General features: G+C 36.1%; 1 protein-coding gene across 1 annotated transcript in view; it reads right to left on the minus strand.

Moving 5' to 3' along the window:
* The window catches only part of AGBL3 (AGBL carboxypeptidase 3), a 132,718-nt gene that overhangs the window by 67,378 nt on the left and 48,886 nt on the right, over positions 1-16,454 (minus strand). Inside the window, exons 12-14 of the mRNA XM_044677822.1 lie at positions 12,718-12,801; positions 11,478-11,534; positions 5,141-5,245 (exon numbers count right to left, since the gene is read on the minus strand). Coding sequence (XP_044533757.1) covers positions 5,141-5,245; positions 11,478-11,534; positions 12,718-12,801 — 246 coding nt within the window. The remainder of the gene's footprint in view (positions 1-5,140; positions 5,246-11,477; positions 11,535-12,717; positions 12,802-16,454) is intronic.

Raw genomic sequence — 16,454 nt, forward strand, 5'->3', positions numbered from 1 at the left:
TTCTAGATTTGGAAAGGTATACTCCCAGGTATTTTATTCTATCTCTGGTTATTTTAAAATGGGTTATTTCTTACTACTTTTTCTTGAAGAATCTTCTTGATGATATATAGAATTGCTGATGATTTATGTGGGTTTATTTTATATCTGGTTACTTTGCTAAAATTGAGAGTTTCAACTAATTTTTAAGCTGAATCTTATTGAGTTTTCTATATGTACCATCATATTGTCATCAGAAGAGGTAGTGTTATTACCTCTTTGCCCATTCTGATTCCTTCATTTTTTTCCTTCTTATTACTATTGCTAGCTTTTCTAATACAATATTAAATAATATTGGTGATAATGGGCATCCTTGTTTCACTTCTGATCTTATATGGAAAGTTTCTAACTTTTCCCCATTATTGTTGGTTTTAAGTGTATTCTTATTATTATAAGGACAAATCCATTTATACCTATGATTTCAAGTGTTTTTAATAGGAACGGGAATTGAATTTTGTCAAAAGCATCTGCATTATTTATATAATCAGATGATTTTTGTGACTTTTTTGTTGATGTAATCAATTATGTTAATAGCTTTTCTTATAATAAACCTTTGCATACCTGGTATAAATTCTGTTTGATTATAATTCATAATCTTCGTGATATATTGTTGTAGTCTCTTTGCTATTTTTTTTTTTTTGGATTTTTTTGCATCTATATTCATTAATGAAATTGACTTATACTTTTCTTTTCTCGTTTTGTCCTTCCTGATTTAGTTATCAGAACCATATTTGTTTCAGAAAAGGGGTTTTGCAGGACTTCTTTACAATTGTTCTAAATAATTTATCTAATATGAGAATTGGATGATCTTTAAATATTTGGTAAAATTCATTTGTAAATCCATCTGGTCCTGATGTTTTTTTTTTTTCCCCTAGGAAGTTAATTTGTGACCTGCTCAATTTCTTTTCTACAATAGGTTTATTTAGATAATCTATTTCCTCTTCTGTTACTCGGGGAATTTGTATTTTGTAAACATTCTTCAATTTCACTTAAATTGTTAAATTTGTTGGCATATAACTCAGCAAAATAACTTTTAATAATTGTTTTGATTTCATCTTCATTAGTGGTAAATTCACCTTTTTAATTTTTGATGCTAGTGATTTGATTTTCTTCTCTAAAAAATCTCATTAACCATTGGGTTTATCTGTTTTTTCATAAAACCAACTCAGTTTATTTATTAATTAAATACCTTTCTTACATTCAGTTTTGTTAATTTCACCTTTAATTTTTAAAAGGCTTTCCAATTTGATATTTAATTGGGGACTTAAAATTTGTTCTTTTTCTTGTTTTTTAAAAATTGTATAACCAGTTCATTGATCTTCTTTCTCTATTTTATTGACAAGCATTTTAGAAATAGAATTTTTCCTCTAATTACTGCTTTTCCTGTATTCCATAGGTTTTGGTATATAGCCTCATTATTATCTTTTTCTTTAACAAAATTATTTATTGTTTCTATGACTTGTTTTTTAACTTACTTATTTTTCAAGATTAAGCTATTTAGTCTCCAGTGAATTTTTATTCTGTTTCAATGATCTCTCATTAAATATAATTTTTATTTCATTATGATATGAAAAGGACAGTATTTCTGCTTTTCTTCATTTAAGTATAAATATTTTGGTGTCTTAATATATGGCCAATTTTTATAAAGGTACTATGTACCACTGAGAAAACAGTATATTCCTTTCTGATCTTGTTCAATTCTTTCCAGATATCATTTCTAGCTTATCTAAGATTTTATTCATCTCCTTGATTTCTTTCCTATTTATTTTTTAGTTAGACTTATGTAGTTTTGAGAAAGGAAGGTTAAAATCCTTCATTATTATACTTTTCATATCTATTTCTACCTATAAGTCCTTTAAAAGTTGATTGCTGTACTTTCTCTTTGAAAATAATTTCAATTTATTAAGAATCCACCAACTCAAAATTTCTAGGCTTGGAAACATTAGGCAGATACTTCTTTATCAATAAAGTCCTTTTTGGATGGCCCCATCAAATGTTTTTCTCCTCCACAGCCTGAAGTCAGCCAAATTTGGGGGTGGTATTGATCAACTTCAAGTCAGTCTTCTCCAAGGCACAGCAACTAATCTGTACCTACAGAAACTTTCATGCTTCTTGGCCCAGCAGCACAGCCTTTCAGCATAATAAAAATCATTGAATTCTTCACTATAGTGTACAAATCCTCCCAGAATGTTAATGCTCGTCTGTTAGTTTATAATCAGTGGATGCACTATTTTTGATCAGTTTCTTATCCTTTATCTGGTAGCCTTGGCTAATCTTGTAGATCTTCTTTTAGTTGATCTTGGTGTAATGGTGAAAGCCTTTTTGACCAGCCTGGGGCACAGAGAATGCCATGTAGGCAAGATACCAAGCTTCAATACAGAACACTTTATGGTGGGTATATGAGAGGCACGTTCCTGGTGCCAGCACAGCTGGTGACACCTTTGTAAACCTTCCCCTTAGTCACTTCAATGAGGTCAATCATCTCTTTTCTGCTCAATCACAGTGAATATGGGTACCTACAACTCCATATTCTTATGGGCCTAATATAGTTGCCACACTGCTGTCATTCACTTGGATCTATCATCGGAGACTTCCTCAGAGAAAGCAGGCAAATGTGGGTGGAGGCAATATCTCAGATCACCAGGCAGCACAATGCAACTGAAGTCTTTCTCAAACTGCTTTGTGCCATCACCATTCTGCCTCTTCTTTTTTTTATCTTTTATTTTATTAAAAATTTTTTTAGAATATTTTTCCATGGTTCCATGATTCATGTTCTTTCCCTCCCCTCCAAACAGCCCCCCCAGGCAAACTGCAATTTTACATGTATCATTGATCAAGACCTATTTCCATATTATTGATAGTTGCACTGGGGTGGTTGTTTAGAGTCTACATCCCCAATAATATCTCCATCAGCCCATGTGTTCAAGCAGTTGTTTTTCTTCTGTGTTTCTCCTCCCACAGTTCTTCCTCTGACTGTGGATAGTTTTCTTTCTCATAAGCCCCTCACAAATGGTTTGGGATCATTGCATTGCTGCTAGTAGAGAAGTCCATTACATTAGATTTTACCACAGTATATCAGTCTCTGTGTACAATGTTCTTCTGGCTCTGCTCCTTTCACTCTGTATCAATTCCTGGAGGTCATTTCAGTTCACATGGAATTCCTTTGAGCACAATAGTATTCCATCACCAACAGATACCACAATTTGTTCATCCATTCCCCAATCGAAGGTGTAATGCAGGGTTGCTGCAAGAATCTCTTGCATTTGCAACCGTTGGAGCCTGGGACTATAAATATCCCTGGAGTACCATCTTGGGGGCTTTTGGCTTTTGGCTTTTGGCTGATTTCCCTTGAGATCTGGCTATCCCTGCATCTTCCCTTTGGGCCCTGGGAGGAGGGAATTTTGGGGGGAGGAGAACGTGGGATTAGTTTCCTTAGGTAGGCAGGGACAATCTTAGACCAAGCCATCACCTCATTTATTAATCTGCTAAACCCTTCTATATCAGGGCAGTGAAATTTATCCCTGGCTGAGGGGCCGGTTCCCTCAGCCTGATCCCCATCTTCTGTGACCCTCCCCCAGCACCAGCTTCACCCTTAGCAATTAGTTACCAGATCTTAACTCCTTTTCCCTCAGCTTTACCCTTGGCTTAATAAACCCTTGGTAAAGAGCTTCTATTAATTTATTATACCATCAACTAGGGCCAAGGGTGAAGAGGAAAGACAACTTTCCTCTGTTTACTGAGGGCTAAACCAGGCGTCCATCTTGGACAGGAAGAGAATCAGGTTTGCTTCCTGAGGGTTTGGAGTTTCTCTCCAGAAGAGAGGGGCTTCTTACTCCTCCCTCAGGAGAGCTTAGAGGCCAGCAATGCGGAGGCGGACTAAAAACCTTCTCAGCCAGGCTCACACGATCTCTGGCTGACCCATATCATTCTGTATTGAAGAGATAGCCTCCCTGCTTAGAAGACCCAGCTGGTACTACCCAGGCCCTCAAATACAAGCCCTCATTAGCCACCACAAAGAAAGCATCTATAAATATTTTTGTACAAGTTTTTTCCCCTATGATCTCTTTGGGGTATAAACCCAGCAGTGGTATGGCTGGATCAAAGGCATTCTGCCTCTTCTTGCAGAAATTGGTAAGGGTCTTCTTGGGTTTTTGCCAGTTCTTATACAATTGCTAGAAAGTGTGTGAGTCCAGATTTGAACCCAGGACCCCCCATCTCTAGGCCTGCACTCTATCCACTGTGTTATTTTTGGTTTTTCAGGAAGACCAATAATTCTCAAGTTGTCTCTTCTAGACCTATTTTCTTGATCTATTATCTTCTCATTGAGATATTTCATGTTTCCTTCTATTTTGTCAGTCTTGACTTTGCTTTATTAATTCTTGCTGTCTTGTGAGATCATTGGCTTCTACTTGCCCAATTCTAGCCTTTAAAGCAGGGGTCGGCAACCATTTTGGCCGTGAGAGCCATAAACGCCACATTTTTTAAAATGTAATTTCGTGAGAGCCGTACAGTGCTCACAGTGCGAGCTCCTGTAACAGTGCCTGAAAAAAAAAATTGACTTTATGGCTCCTGCAGAAAGAGCCATATCTGGTCCTCAAAAGAGCCAGATATGGCTTTAGAGCCATAACGTTGCCGACCCCTGCTTTAAAGACTGGTTTTCAGCTATGATTTCTCCTCTATGATTTCTCCTTTCACCTATTTTTCACCCATTTGGATTCTGTTGCTGGCCTCTCCTACCTCTACTCATTTATATACCACTTTCTCCTCCCATTTTATGCAACTCTGCTTTTTTTGAACTTCTTATTTTAGAAAAGATTCCCCTCTTATCAGAATCCCTTCCCAATGACATTAATACTTTGTACCTATATATATAGGTCAAATAGTGCAGGTAGTTTCTCCCTATAAGTTATGTTTTCTGGACCACCAATTATTGTGGGAAAGGAAATTCTGAACTTTTCCTCATCGGGTATACAACACAACTACAATAAAATTAAAGAATACTTTGCTTGTGCTAGGAATGAACAGTAAGTTATGTATATTCTAAATACTTCCCACCAAGATGTTAACAGTCAAGCTTGTTTTATTGATGATAAAGTAATCAAACCTTTTGGTTTTGTAGTTTCTGGAATAATGGTTCATCTCCAAAATGAGAAAATAAAGTCATTTGCTTTCCAGTGAGTTCCAAAATATTCATTCCTTGGTTTTTTGCCTGAGGAGTAATGAATATTCATTTAAAAGAATTAACAAAGGCATAGGATTGAAAGAACAATAGATTAGAGTGGAGAGTAGGAAAGAGTAAAGGAAGAATCAGTTAATTAAGGGCATGTTTTCAAAAATAAATGCTCAAAAAAGTTTCTTTAATTGAGATCACATAAAGGAAAAATGATGCTGATTCAGAAACAAAGGATGTGGGAATGAGCTTTCAAGCAAAGAATGGAAAAATCCTTTTCCCACTAACAGCTTTTAAGACTCAATTAGTGTCCACATAAATAAGAATTTTTATTAAGCATTTTCCAAGAGACAGAAAATAATATAACTCTGACAATTAAAAAAATAAAGAACAGAGTATAGAAAGCTTTATACCCATAGGCATATGTATATTTTGATACTTCCATCTACTCTGAATTTATCTTGTATGTTCTGATTTACATATTCATTTCTCCTATTAGAATGTAATGTTCCTGTCACAGGGACTTTTGATTTTTTTTTTAATCCTTGGCCCTTAGTACACTGTCTGGAACATGGTCATTGCATGATAAATTGTTGATTGAATGATAGATTTATGCAAAATGCGTAGTTAAAGAAAAGTGAAAAGGAAAAGAACTTCAGAAGGAAAGAAAAGGGAATGAAGAGAATGGTAAAAGGGGGGAAGGGGGAAAGATGAGGAAGAGGAAGTCAACTGATAGAAAAGAGGCAGGAAATTGAAGGTGGGAGTAAGAGAAAGTGAGGAAGAAAGAGAAAAGAAAAGGAAGGGAGAAAATGAGGAGGGAGGGCAAGCAAGTGGGGAAGAGAAAAGGGACAGGTGGACTGAAGTGGAGAGAAATAAGGGAAAGAGAGAAAAGAAATAGGCAAGAAGAAGATAGAGGGAGAAAAAGAGGAAAGAATTTTAAAAAGCAGAAACATACAGGGGTCATAATTATTGCACACAATTAGAAAAGGATAATTCAAAAAATAGAAAATTAGAAAAGGAAATTTGGCCCACGTGAGAAATTGAAAGGCTAAAATAACCAGGGATTATATTTTGTCTGATATATATGTGGTGGAATCATGGGCAAAGCCCTCCATCAGATAGTGAGAAACAGCCAACATAGCCTTCGACTAGGGAGAAAGGCTTGATCTTGGCTCATTGAACCTGTCCCTCAGTGAGGAAATTGTACGGTCCTTTAGAGACTATTTTTGTAGGAAGCCAGGAAAGTACAGTCTGACTAGGAAGTAGCCACTGCCTCTTATCAGCAAATAGAAACAGAAATTTCTTGGTAGGTGGAGGAGACCTTTTCCTCTCCCCTGAAATGGTTTTTTATTTTCCTCAACTTCTCAGTCTTTTTAGAAGTTTGGAGGCCCAAAAATTAGGCAGGAGGACTAAGTTGAAAATATGAAAATGAAAGGAGGTCAGGAAAAGTAAGGATAGACAACTCAAGGATAGCTGCTTTCTAAATAAATAAATATGGGAAGAAAAAAACAAAAGGTTTTACACACATAAATCCTAACTGGCCTCCCCAAGGAAGACTGCCTGACTCATAAGCAGGTATCTATGGAGATAGTGTGGTGCAAGAGAAAGAGCTCTGGTTTGGGGTTCAAATGCTGGCTCTACCATTTAATACCTATGAGACCATGGCCATTATTCTAGGTCTCAGTTTCCTCATTTTTCACAGTGAATTCCCTAGGCCTAGGCATTTTCTGCAGCTTCTCAGCAAGTTCCAGGAAAGGGGAAAGAGGTAGAAATGCTCACCACAGGCTGGGCAAGGTAGGGGAAGGAGTAATGGCTTCTTGAGCGAGCCTTCATTTCTCCCAATTCCTTGGAAGATTTGTCCTTCAAATATATTTCTATTTACTTTGGGAGAGGATTGTGGTGATGAGTCAGAGACTAAGGTAGCCCCTTTTCTCTTCTTAGCTAGGTCAGATTTTCCTGCCTGGCTAAAACTGTGGTATTTTTACATTTTATTTAAATGCAAATTTATATATAATTGTGTTATAGTTTTATATTTTTCAAGAGATGTAAGTGTAAGAGCAGGGACTAGAACCAGCTCAGGGTCTCTCTTTTTACCTCTGTACATTGAGTATAGTTGGATAAGATGATGTCTAAGATATCTAAGGTCTAGCCTGCAATGATAGCCTATAAGTTTATGATATTGGGGATCTATTTGATTTTGTTTAGTTTCAATTAAATGATAGTTGAATAGTTGTTCTTGTGTGAATTTAGACATGTCTTTTATCTTTTTGGAGCCTCAGAGTTTACTTCTTTGTAAAATCAAAGAGTTAGGATCCATATGGTCTTTTTAGTTATAACATGACATTTGAAAGAGTTGGTGTTTTACAAGGGAGTAGAAGGTGACAACTTCAAGTCCTTTTTTAGCTCCCTTCTATATGTTTGATGTAAAGGTTACTCATTCTACTTCCATATCCATTAATCTAAAGTCTGTAGATGCCAAATGAAAAGAAAAAGCTAATAATTTTTCTAAAACCCCTACCTTGTCTTAGTATTAATTTTTTCTTTTAAAAATAAATCTTTACTTTGTCTTAAAAGCTGTACTAGGTATTAGTTCCAAGCCTAAAGAGCAGTAAGGGCCAGGTAATTGGGGTTAAGTGACCTGACCAGGGTCACACAGCTAGAAAGTGTGTGAGTCCAGATTTGAACCCAGGACCCCCCATCTCTAGGCCTGCACTCTATCCACTGTGTTATTTTTGGTTTTTCAGGAAGACCAATAATTCTCAAGTTGTCTCTTCTAGACCTATTTTCTTGATCTTCTATATTTCATATCTTCTCATTGAGATATTTCATGTTTCCTTCTATTTTGTCAGTCTTGACTTTGCTTTATTAATTCTTGCTGTCTTGTGAGATCATTGGCTTCTACTTGCCCAATTCTAGCCTTTAAAGCAGGGGTCGGCAACCATTTTGGCCGTGAGAGCCATAAACGCCACATTTTTTAAAATGTAATTTCGTGAGAGCCGTACAGTGCTCACAGTGCGAGCTCCTGTAACAGCGCCTGAAAAAAAATTGACTTTATGGCTCCTGCAGAAAGAGCCATATCTGGCCCTCAAAAGAGCCAGATATGGCTTTAGAGCCATAACGTTGCCGACCCCTGCTTTAAAGACTGGTTTTCAGCTATAATCTTTTGGTTTTCCTTTTCAATCTGGTCTATCTGGCTCTTCATGGCTTCTAGCTGGTCATCTCTGGTCTTCAATTTGTTTATCGTTTCATTTGATTTCTGAGCCTCAATTTCTAATTGTGAAATTCTGCCTTTTAAACTGTTATTTTCTTGCCAGATCTCTTCTATCTTTCTCATGATCTCAGATTTGAATTCTTCAAAAGCTTGTGACCCATTTTCATTTTTTTGGGAGGGTTTGGATGTCTTTAATTGTCCTCTGTTTTCTGAGCATTTTCTGTGCAAAAGTTGTCAAGTGTTAAAGCTTTTTTCTTGGTCTTTTTGGTGGTTATTTTCTGGGCCTTGCTTGGCATCATTATGTTTTCTCAGCTAGATGTCTGAGTAAGACAAACAGATTCTCTTTGTATGGAACTAAGGAACAGTTTATGCCTGAGGCTACTTTGCGACTTTCCTGGCTTCCACTGTCTGCTAGGCCTTTGCTGTCCATGGCCTCTCTCAGCCTCACTCTTGTGCCCAAGGTCTGCTCTCCTCAGCCTCCTGGGGTGTCTCTATTCTATTTGTTTTCAGGGTCAAGCCCCCATGGTCCTAGTCAGCTGTCCAGAGCCTGGAAATTGGCCCGAACTTGCTCCTCTACCTGAGATTTTCCCCTGAGTCTCAGCAAGCTGCCACTGCCTCTCTCAGCCCCACACCCATGCCCAGGGTCTGAGCTCTCCAACCTCCTGGGGTCTCAAGTCTTGCTTCTCTCAGGGGCAAGCTCCTAGTGGTGCCAGTTAGCTGCCAAGGAGCTAGATTTTGCGCCCCTGCTCACTCTAACTCTAGTGTGTAGCCTCTGCCTCTGGTACTGTGGGTGGGGTGGGAGAGGGTTGGTTCGCTTGCATTTTGATGAGAGCTATTTCCCCCTCTTATAGTGTGGAAGTGCCCAAATCCCATGTACCTTCAATACTGCGCCCTATTGTGGGGTCCCTTCTTTCATCTGGATTTGGTTTTTTTGTCCTTTGGAGGTATGCTATATTGGTCGGTTAGGAGAAAAAGTTGCCCTGCTTCTACTCTGCAGCCATCTTAACCCAGAAGCCGCCCGTCTCTCCACTGTGTTATTTGGAGAGGGGAATGATATAGGCTAAATGTTCCACATATCCTGACAAGTAGCTATAAACAATTAAAAGAACATGGAAACAAAAACTAGGTGATTAGAATGGGGCCATCTTTCAGATAAGACATACAGATTGCTCAGATTCATAATTATGAGAAAACTACTTGCATCAATCTTTAGATATAATCTTGATCCTTGACTGGGAATCTCTGAACAGTCTATCAGTTCCCCACTTACATAGGACTAGGTTCAAACAATGCTCAATTTCCACACTCACTGTCTTCCTTAGAGCATGCACAGAAAAGAGCAAAATCTGACAGAATATTGCTCCCAGCCCTCAAGAGGGTAAAGGTGAATAGGCTTGAACCTTAGTAAGAAGAAACAGGACTAGGAACATGTGACTTGATTAGAACAGAAGTACAACTGTTCAAGATGCATGTCTTCTCAGGTTTGTCTTCTGATTTCACTTTTTCTTCATTTCCATTTCCTCAAAGAACAAAAGACTTCTATCTCTGTACTCTCCATCCTCCTTCCCTTCTAATTTGAAAGGAGAGCAGAGGCTCTGATCTTATCTTTCTCTCTCTTCTTTTCTATCATGATCTAGAAAGTACCATAAATATCTTCTAGGCCAACCCCAACTTTTTAACAAATGAGGAAACCGGAGCACTAAAAGATTAAGGAAAATTTCCAAAGATATACAAATAGTAAATAGCAGGGTCAGAATTTGAACTCAGTTTCTGGGAGTTCCAGTTAAACACTCTTTCCATCTTGCTATCCTGCTGAGCAGATACTTCTTAGCTCTTCTATCCTTCTTAGGTTACTACATGGCAGACCCTGCTGCATCTAAGACAGGTATTTGAAGGACTTTTGACTCTACCAAAGTAGTCTACAACTAATCTATGGTTTAGTAGATTAAGGTTTAGAGAGTTGAGATCCCTAGAAGTTAAGCTACTTGCAGAGGTTCCTAAACAGCCAGTGAATGTCTGGGTCACATTTTGAATCTGGATTTTGTGAGTCAAGTCCTAACTAGTAATATTCTAGACTGATTCTAGAACAGGTCTTGAGTCATCAATTTCCAACTTCCTTTCAGGAATGGTTGTATTCCTTTTTGTATGATTAAGAATCCTATTTTCATTCTATAGGGGACATTTTTAGATAGATTTATCTGTTTATATTGAGTTAGGAATTTTCCTGGATAGTCTATGTATTTGGAAGTTCTGAATTTACCTTTTGAATATTTACTCTTGAGATTAGGATTTCTATTATAGTCTATGTCACTGAAAATTCTCTCTCTCTCTCTCTCTCTCTCTCTCTCTCTCTCTCTCTCTCTCTCTCTCTGTCTCTACTGTCTCTGTTTCTTCTCTCTCTCCTCTCTCTCTGTCTGTCTGTTTCTGTCTGTCTTTCTGTCTGTATCTCTGTCTCGGTCTCTCTCCTTTACTTTCTGTCTTCACAACTCCAAGACAAAAGAGTAGTAAGGGCTAGGAAATGGGAAGTGACTTGCATAGAGTCACATAGTTAGGCCCTACTTCCCTCTCTCTCTCAGCACAATTATGTTCATAGGTAGTGGGATTCAGCTTCTAAGTCCTTTATTGGCCATTCCTAGAAGAATCTGTGAATATGATAACTCTCAAAAGACAGGGTAAGATAGACTGAGGAATAGGCAGGGGGGTTAGTGAAAAGGATGAATGATGATAACTATATGGTGAGGTAGAGTTGGTATTAGGTGTAAGGAAAGAGGCAGCACTGTTTTAGAGTACATAATAGGAAGACAAAACTATTTTTATAAGTACTCACTCTATTAGTTCTCTTCTAGTATAAAACATTATTTCTATCCTCTCTAGACAGCTATGGAGTTAAACAAATTCAGTATATGATGGAAGTATTCTTTTTAAATTTGTAGACAGAATATTTTGTGTTATATTAAACAAAATTCAACACTAAATGAGTTAAGTCTTTTCTAAGTACAAAATACTCTAAATACAGATATTAGCTCATTTTTTAGATGGAATACATCAAAAGACACTCACATTTTTCCTTTCTGATTCCTGGTTTAGAGGAATAACTTCCGATTCTTTTACTTTATTCTAGTACAAAAATAAATGAATGAATGAACACATGAGTACATGCATATCTCTTGATCTAGTCAATGAAAAATTGAACCAAAGAGAGATCTAATTTTTTTTCATGAGCAAAATAATAGCTATTTCAAGCTTAGGTAACATTAATACTATAAATCTGGCATATGTCTGTCATTGTATAGGGCACACTGATTATCATCTTATCTTCTCATTAGGTAAATTTACTGGGTTTTCCTTAATTATTATAAAACTCCTTTGCTTCCCTATCCCTTAATGTTTATTGACTGACCAGTTTTTCTGGTTCTGATATTTTATTTCACTAATCTATGTTCATGAATCTCTACCTTTTGTCTTATATTCTCTAATCTTAAAACTAAGATCCAGAATATTTGGGAAGTGGAGTTTTCTGGCTCAATAAAGTTTTCTAGGGAAGTTAAAATAAATTTATTTGTGAAGTACCACTGGCCATGTAAATTTGCCCAAGTTTAAAGTACTTTGCTAGCAATACGTGAGCCTGAAGGAGGAAGTTTGTGTGTGTACGTGTGTGTTTATGAGAGATGGAGGAGTGGGTTGAGATAATACTATTCACCATTTGTTTTACAACATGACTTACCTTACTATTCTGTTGCTATGAGATATTTTTTGCTTTGATTTATGGCTACTATACGATTTTTGAATAGAGAGTATAACTGGATTGGGGAGTTGAAGTAAAATTTGCTTAAGAAGAATTGTACAAAATACAGGACTCTAACTGAACCTGAGGTCATTAGGGATCCTTGAGTTGAGGATCTAGTTTCTATTTATTCTATGAATAAATCCTTAATTGTTCTCTGGAGAAAAATTGGTATTTAAAAGGAATCATTGACATTTTGTATAATTACTCTTTAAAAACATAAAAAAACTCCAATACAAACAATGTACACACAAAGACCATTTCTACATACAATTTAGATCAGAGAATTATTTGTGAAAATATGTGTATAGTTTGCTTTTTAAAAAGTCTGATGATAAATTCAACATATATTATCATCTCCTCCTTTTCCTTCCCTTCTCCCTCCATCTCATCGCCTCTTCCTCTTCTTTTTTAGTCTAGTCTTATGGATAGAGGCAGAATTATTGATGGCTCCCTTCTCCCCCTCAACTATATAATCACTTTGAAAGAATATGACTTTTAAATAATTAGATTTACCTCTTGTTCATCCCTAGGATTTTTCTGGAACGGTCTAAAATGTCTTTCTGGGTTTGTTCTTACATTGTTTTCCTTAGTTTTTAACTAGGTAAGAAAGATAAGATTTAAAATGAATGAAAACAAATTTAAAACACAAAGAATGATTGCATGTTTCAATGAATACTATACTCAGATCTCAGAATAGCACATGATTGGATTGACTAATATGGCCAACATTCTAGTATTAATTCAGTTTTAAAATTGGCAGATGGGATGCTTCCAAAGGATGCAAAGCATGCAGGTTCATATATAATTGTCTAAATTCATAAATGTGGTTAGTATGTTTTTATTTTTATTTTTTTACATGAAGACAAGTTTTAGCTCAAAAGTTAAAATGTTCGTTGCTTCAAGGCTTGATGAAGATAGTCTGACCTTATGGATAGAGGCAGAATTTGGGAGTTGTACATATTAAATTGACTTTCTGTTTCACCATTATTATTTTTTAAAATAGACTTTTATTGATGTTTTATCTATCTCACTTAGATTTCTCCTTGTATCCATCATCTTCCTCTACTTTAATAAGGAAAAGATAAAAGATAAGAAGAGAAAAAAGACAAATATGGAGAAGAAAAAATCAGAAACATTTATCAATACATTAAAAAAAAAATCTAATGTTATATGCAATATTCCATTGGACCCCCTATACCTGTGCAAGAGCAGAAGGTATATTTTCCCAACTCTTTCTCAGGACTAATTTTGCAACATTCGACTTTGATTGTTTTGTAGTTGTTACTTTTATTTATATTGATGTATTTATATTGTTTATGTTAATCTTTCCAGCTGTGCTTACTTTACTTTGCATTAATTTATGCATTTTTTCTTATTTCTATTCATCATATTTGGCATTAATGAACTACAATGTGTTTTGCCATTCCCCAATTGATAGGCATCTACTTTGTTTCCAAATTGCTTTCCAGAAATATACTAATTCACAGTTTTATCAACAATGCATTATTTGGGTTCTGTCTTTCTGGACCTTCAATTTTGACTCCTCTAACATTCCCATCTTTTGTGATCTTTAACAGTTTGCTAGATGTGAAAACAGAAGGAGATTGTTTTGATTGGCACTTTTCTTTTTATTAGGTTTCACCATAATTCTAAGTTAGAACCTTACAAGTAGGTAAGAAGTTTGATGTGTAAAAAGAACAGAAGTAGCTGGAGCTTAAGAAATATGAATTGCCAATGGAATTTTCTGGACCCCAGAGACAGTGCTGAATATCCCCACAACTAGTTTTCTATGGCTTTTGCTAACTATTTATACATTTTTCTATTTATCCACAAGAGTGTAGATATCTAACTTGACCGGCATTTTCAAGCTAAATTTCACTTTCTTTCACCTATTTATTCATTTTCTCATGTACCATGTCATTTCCCTTCTTACTTCTCTATTCTTCAAAGAGTATTTATACAGAAGTAGCATAGCAAAACGAATGGGCATTAGACTTAGGAGATCCAAGGTCAAATCCCACTTCAGGTACTTATTAGATATCTTGTCAACCTTTCTTTAAATGAGCTTTACCTTTTATTGCTTTTCTCTGTTTTATGATACAATAAATGAACATCCTCTTTTGTAAGATTTTATAAACAAGTTTAAATTCTAGGCTAGTATTGCTATTTATGTTATGACAGATGTTTACAAACTAAGGCACTTTCTAACCTCCTTAATAGCAATTAATCTACATTGGTTTAACTTTTGAAATATTATTTGAATTAGTGTTGATATTATTTCTATTGTTCTTAAATTTTAATGATTTTTCAGAAAATTCAGGATTAGTTATCCAGATTGGAGTTATGATTTCATTGGTATAGAGAATTCTCTGATGGGGAAATTTTTTTTTCTAATAATGTGGGTCAGTACCTTCTCTTTGGCTCATCATTTTAAAGAGCTGCCTAGAATTCTGAGAGATTAAGTGACTTGTCCCGAGTTACTTAACCAGCAGGTGTCAGAGACTAAGGGTACAGAAGATGCTTTCAACTGTACCTCTATCTTCTTCTCACTATTATTGTTGCTTCTTGCTTTTTTCTCTCCTAATTCTCATGTGGCTCACAGATAACATCTACATCAATAACTAGTTTTTTACTGTCAATCAGAATAAAATCTACTTTATTCTTTCTGGTGTTATTTAATGATTATCATTTCCAGTGCCAACTGCTTTCCTTCTTAAAGAATGTTTGTGTTTAAAAAAGTGTGAGGGTTCTGTGTCATCTATAAGTCTTTTGTCTCTTTCATTCCTTTCTCCTGAACCCATGCTTTCCCATATATTTCTTCCCATCTTTACTTTTTCATTGAACTCACCAAGTATTCAAGTCTATGTTGATTTGATTTGGAGAGTCTTATTCAAGTTCTTTGTACAATTTCTCTAGGCCTCAGCATTCACATTAGTATATAATCTGCTTCAAAACACGATGACCAAATATACCATAAAATAATGCTCTTCTTGCCTTTTTTTAAAACCCTTACCTTCCATCTTAAAATCAATACTGTGTATTGGTTCCAAGGCAGAAGAGTGGTAAGGGTTAGGCAATGAGGGTTAAGTGACTTGCCCAGGGTCACAAAGCTGGGAAATGTCTGAGACCAAATTTGAACTTAGGACCTCCCATCTCTAGGCATGGCTCTCAATTCACTGAGCCACCCAGCTGCCCCCTCTTCTTGCCTTTGAATGATGACAAAATTTCCTCTATCAACTCCCTCTTTATCTTTTCTGGGAGAGCCTTGTAAGCTACCCTTAAATCAACTGCAGTTTCCTTTTCCCTTCAGATTTTGTCTGCTAACATTGATATGATTCAGTTCCCTCAGCAATATATTTTTGTGCATGTGTGCCTAAATTCATATCTGCATAAAGAATTAAAAGGGAAATATGTGCATTTGTCTATGCATAGGTAGGCTGAATATATGAACTAGGCCTAAAGAGAGATATAAGCAAATTATCAGAATAGGGAATATATTATCTATCAGATTTATGGACAGAAGAATTTATGAATAAATAAGAGATTAAAAGTTTTATGAGAGGTAAAAGGGATAATTTGAATACATTAAATTGAAAAGGCTTTATATAAATAAAATTAATGTAGCAAAATTAGAAGGAAAGCAGTAAGTTAAGAAAAATTTTTTATAGTTGGTTTCTCAGATAGAGGTCTTGGGGAAGAGCCAAGATGGAGGAGTAACTAGAACAGCAGCTCTTTTTCACCATGAGAATCCTCTCTGACCAAGATTAAAATATCACCACAAAATGAATATAGGAGTGGAAGAACCAACAAGGAGTCAGAGTAAAACAACTTTTGAGAAAAGAAAATTCCAAGAGGTAGGTAAATAACATCTGGGGCACTGGGGTGAGAGGAGAGCAGAGGCAGCAAGAGGCTATATAGCAAGGAGGGATGAGCAAGCCAAGAGCAAACCACAAACTTTTCTCCCCCCCCACCCCCTTATGCTATCCCAGGTTTGCAACCTAAGTCCAAACCAACATTCAGATCCTGAGATCCTGCCTAGACAAATAGTGATACAAGCCAACCCACACCCCTTGAAATTTCAGATATAGGTCTCATATTTAAAATATATAGTGAGCCTGCTGGGTTTGTACCCCAAAGAGATAATAAGGAGGAAGTTGTACAAAATATTCATAGCCTTGTTCTTTGTGGTGGCAAAAAATTGGAAAATGAGGGGGTATCCCTCAACTAGGGAATGATTGAATAAATTGTGG

Source organism: Gracilinanus agilis, chromosome 5 (genome assembly GCF_016433145.1).
Source record: "Gracilinanus agilis isolate LMUSP501 chromosome 5, AgileGrace, whole genome shotgun sequence".
NCBI classification, from domain to species: domain Eukaryota; kingdom Metazoa; phylum Chordata; class Mammalia; order Didelphimorphia; family Didelphidae; genus Gracilinanus; species Gracilinanus agilis.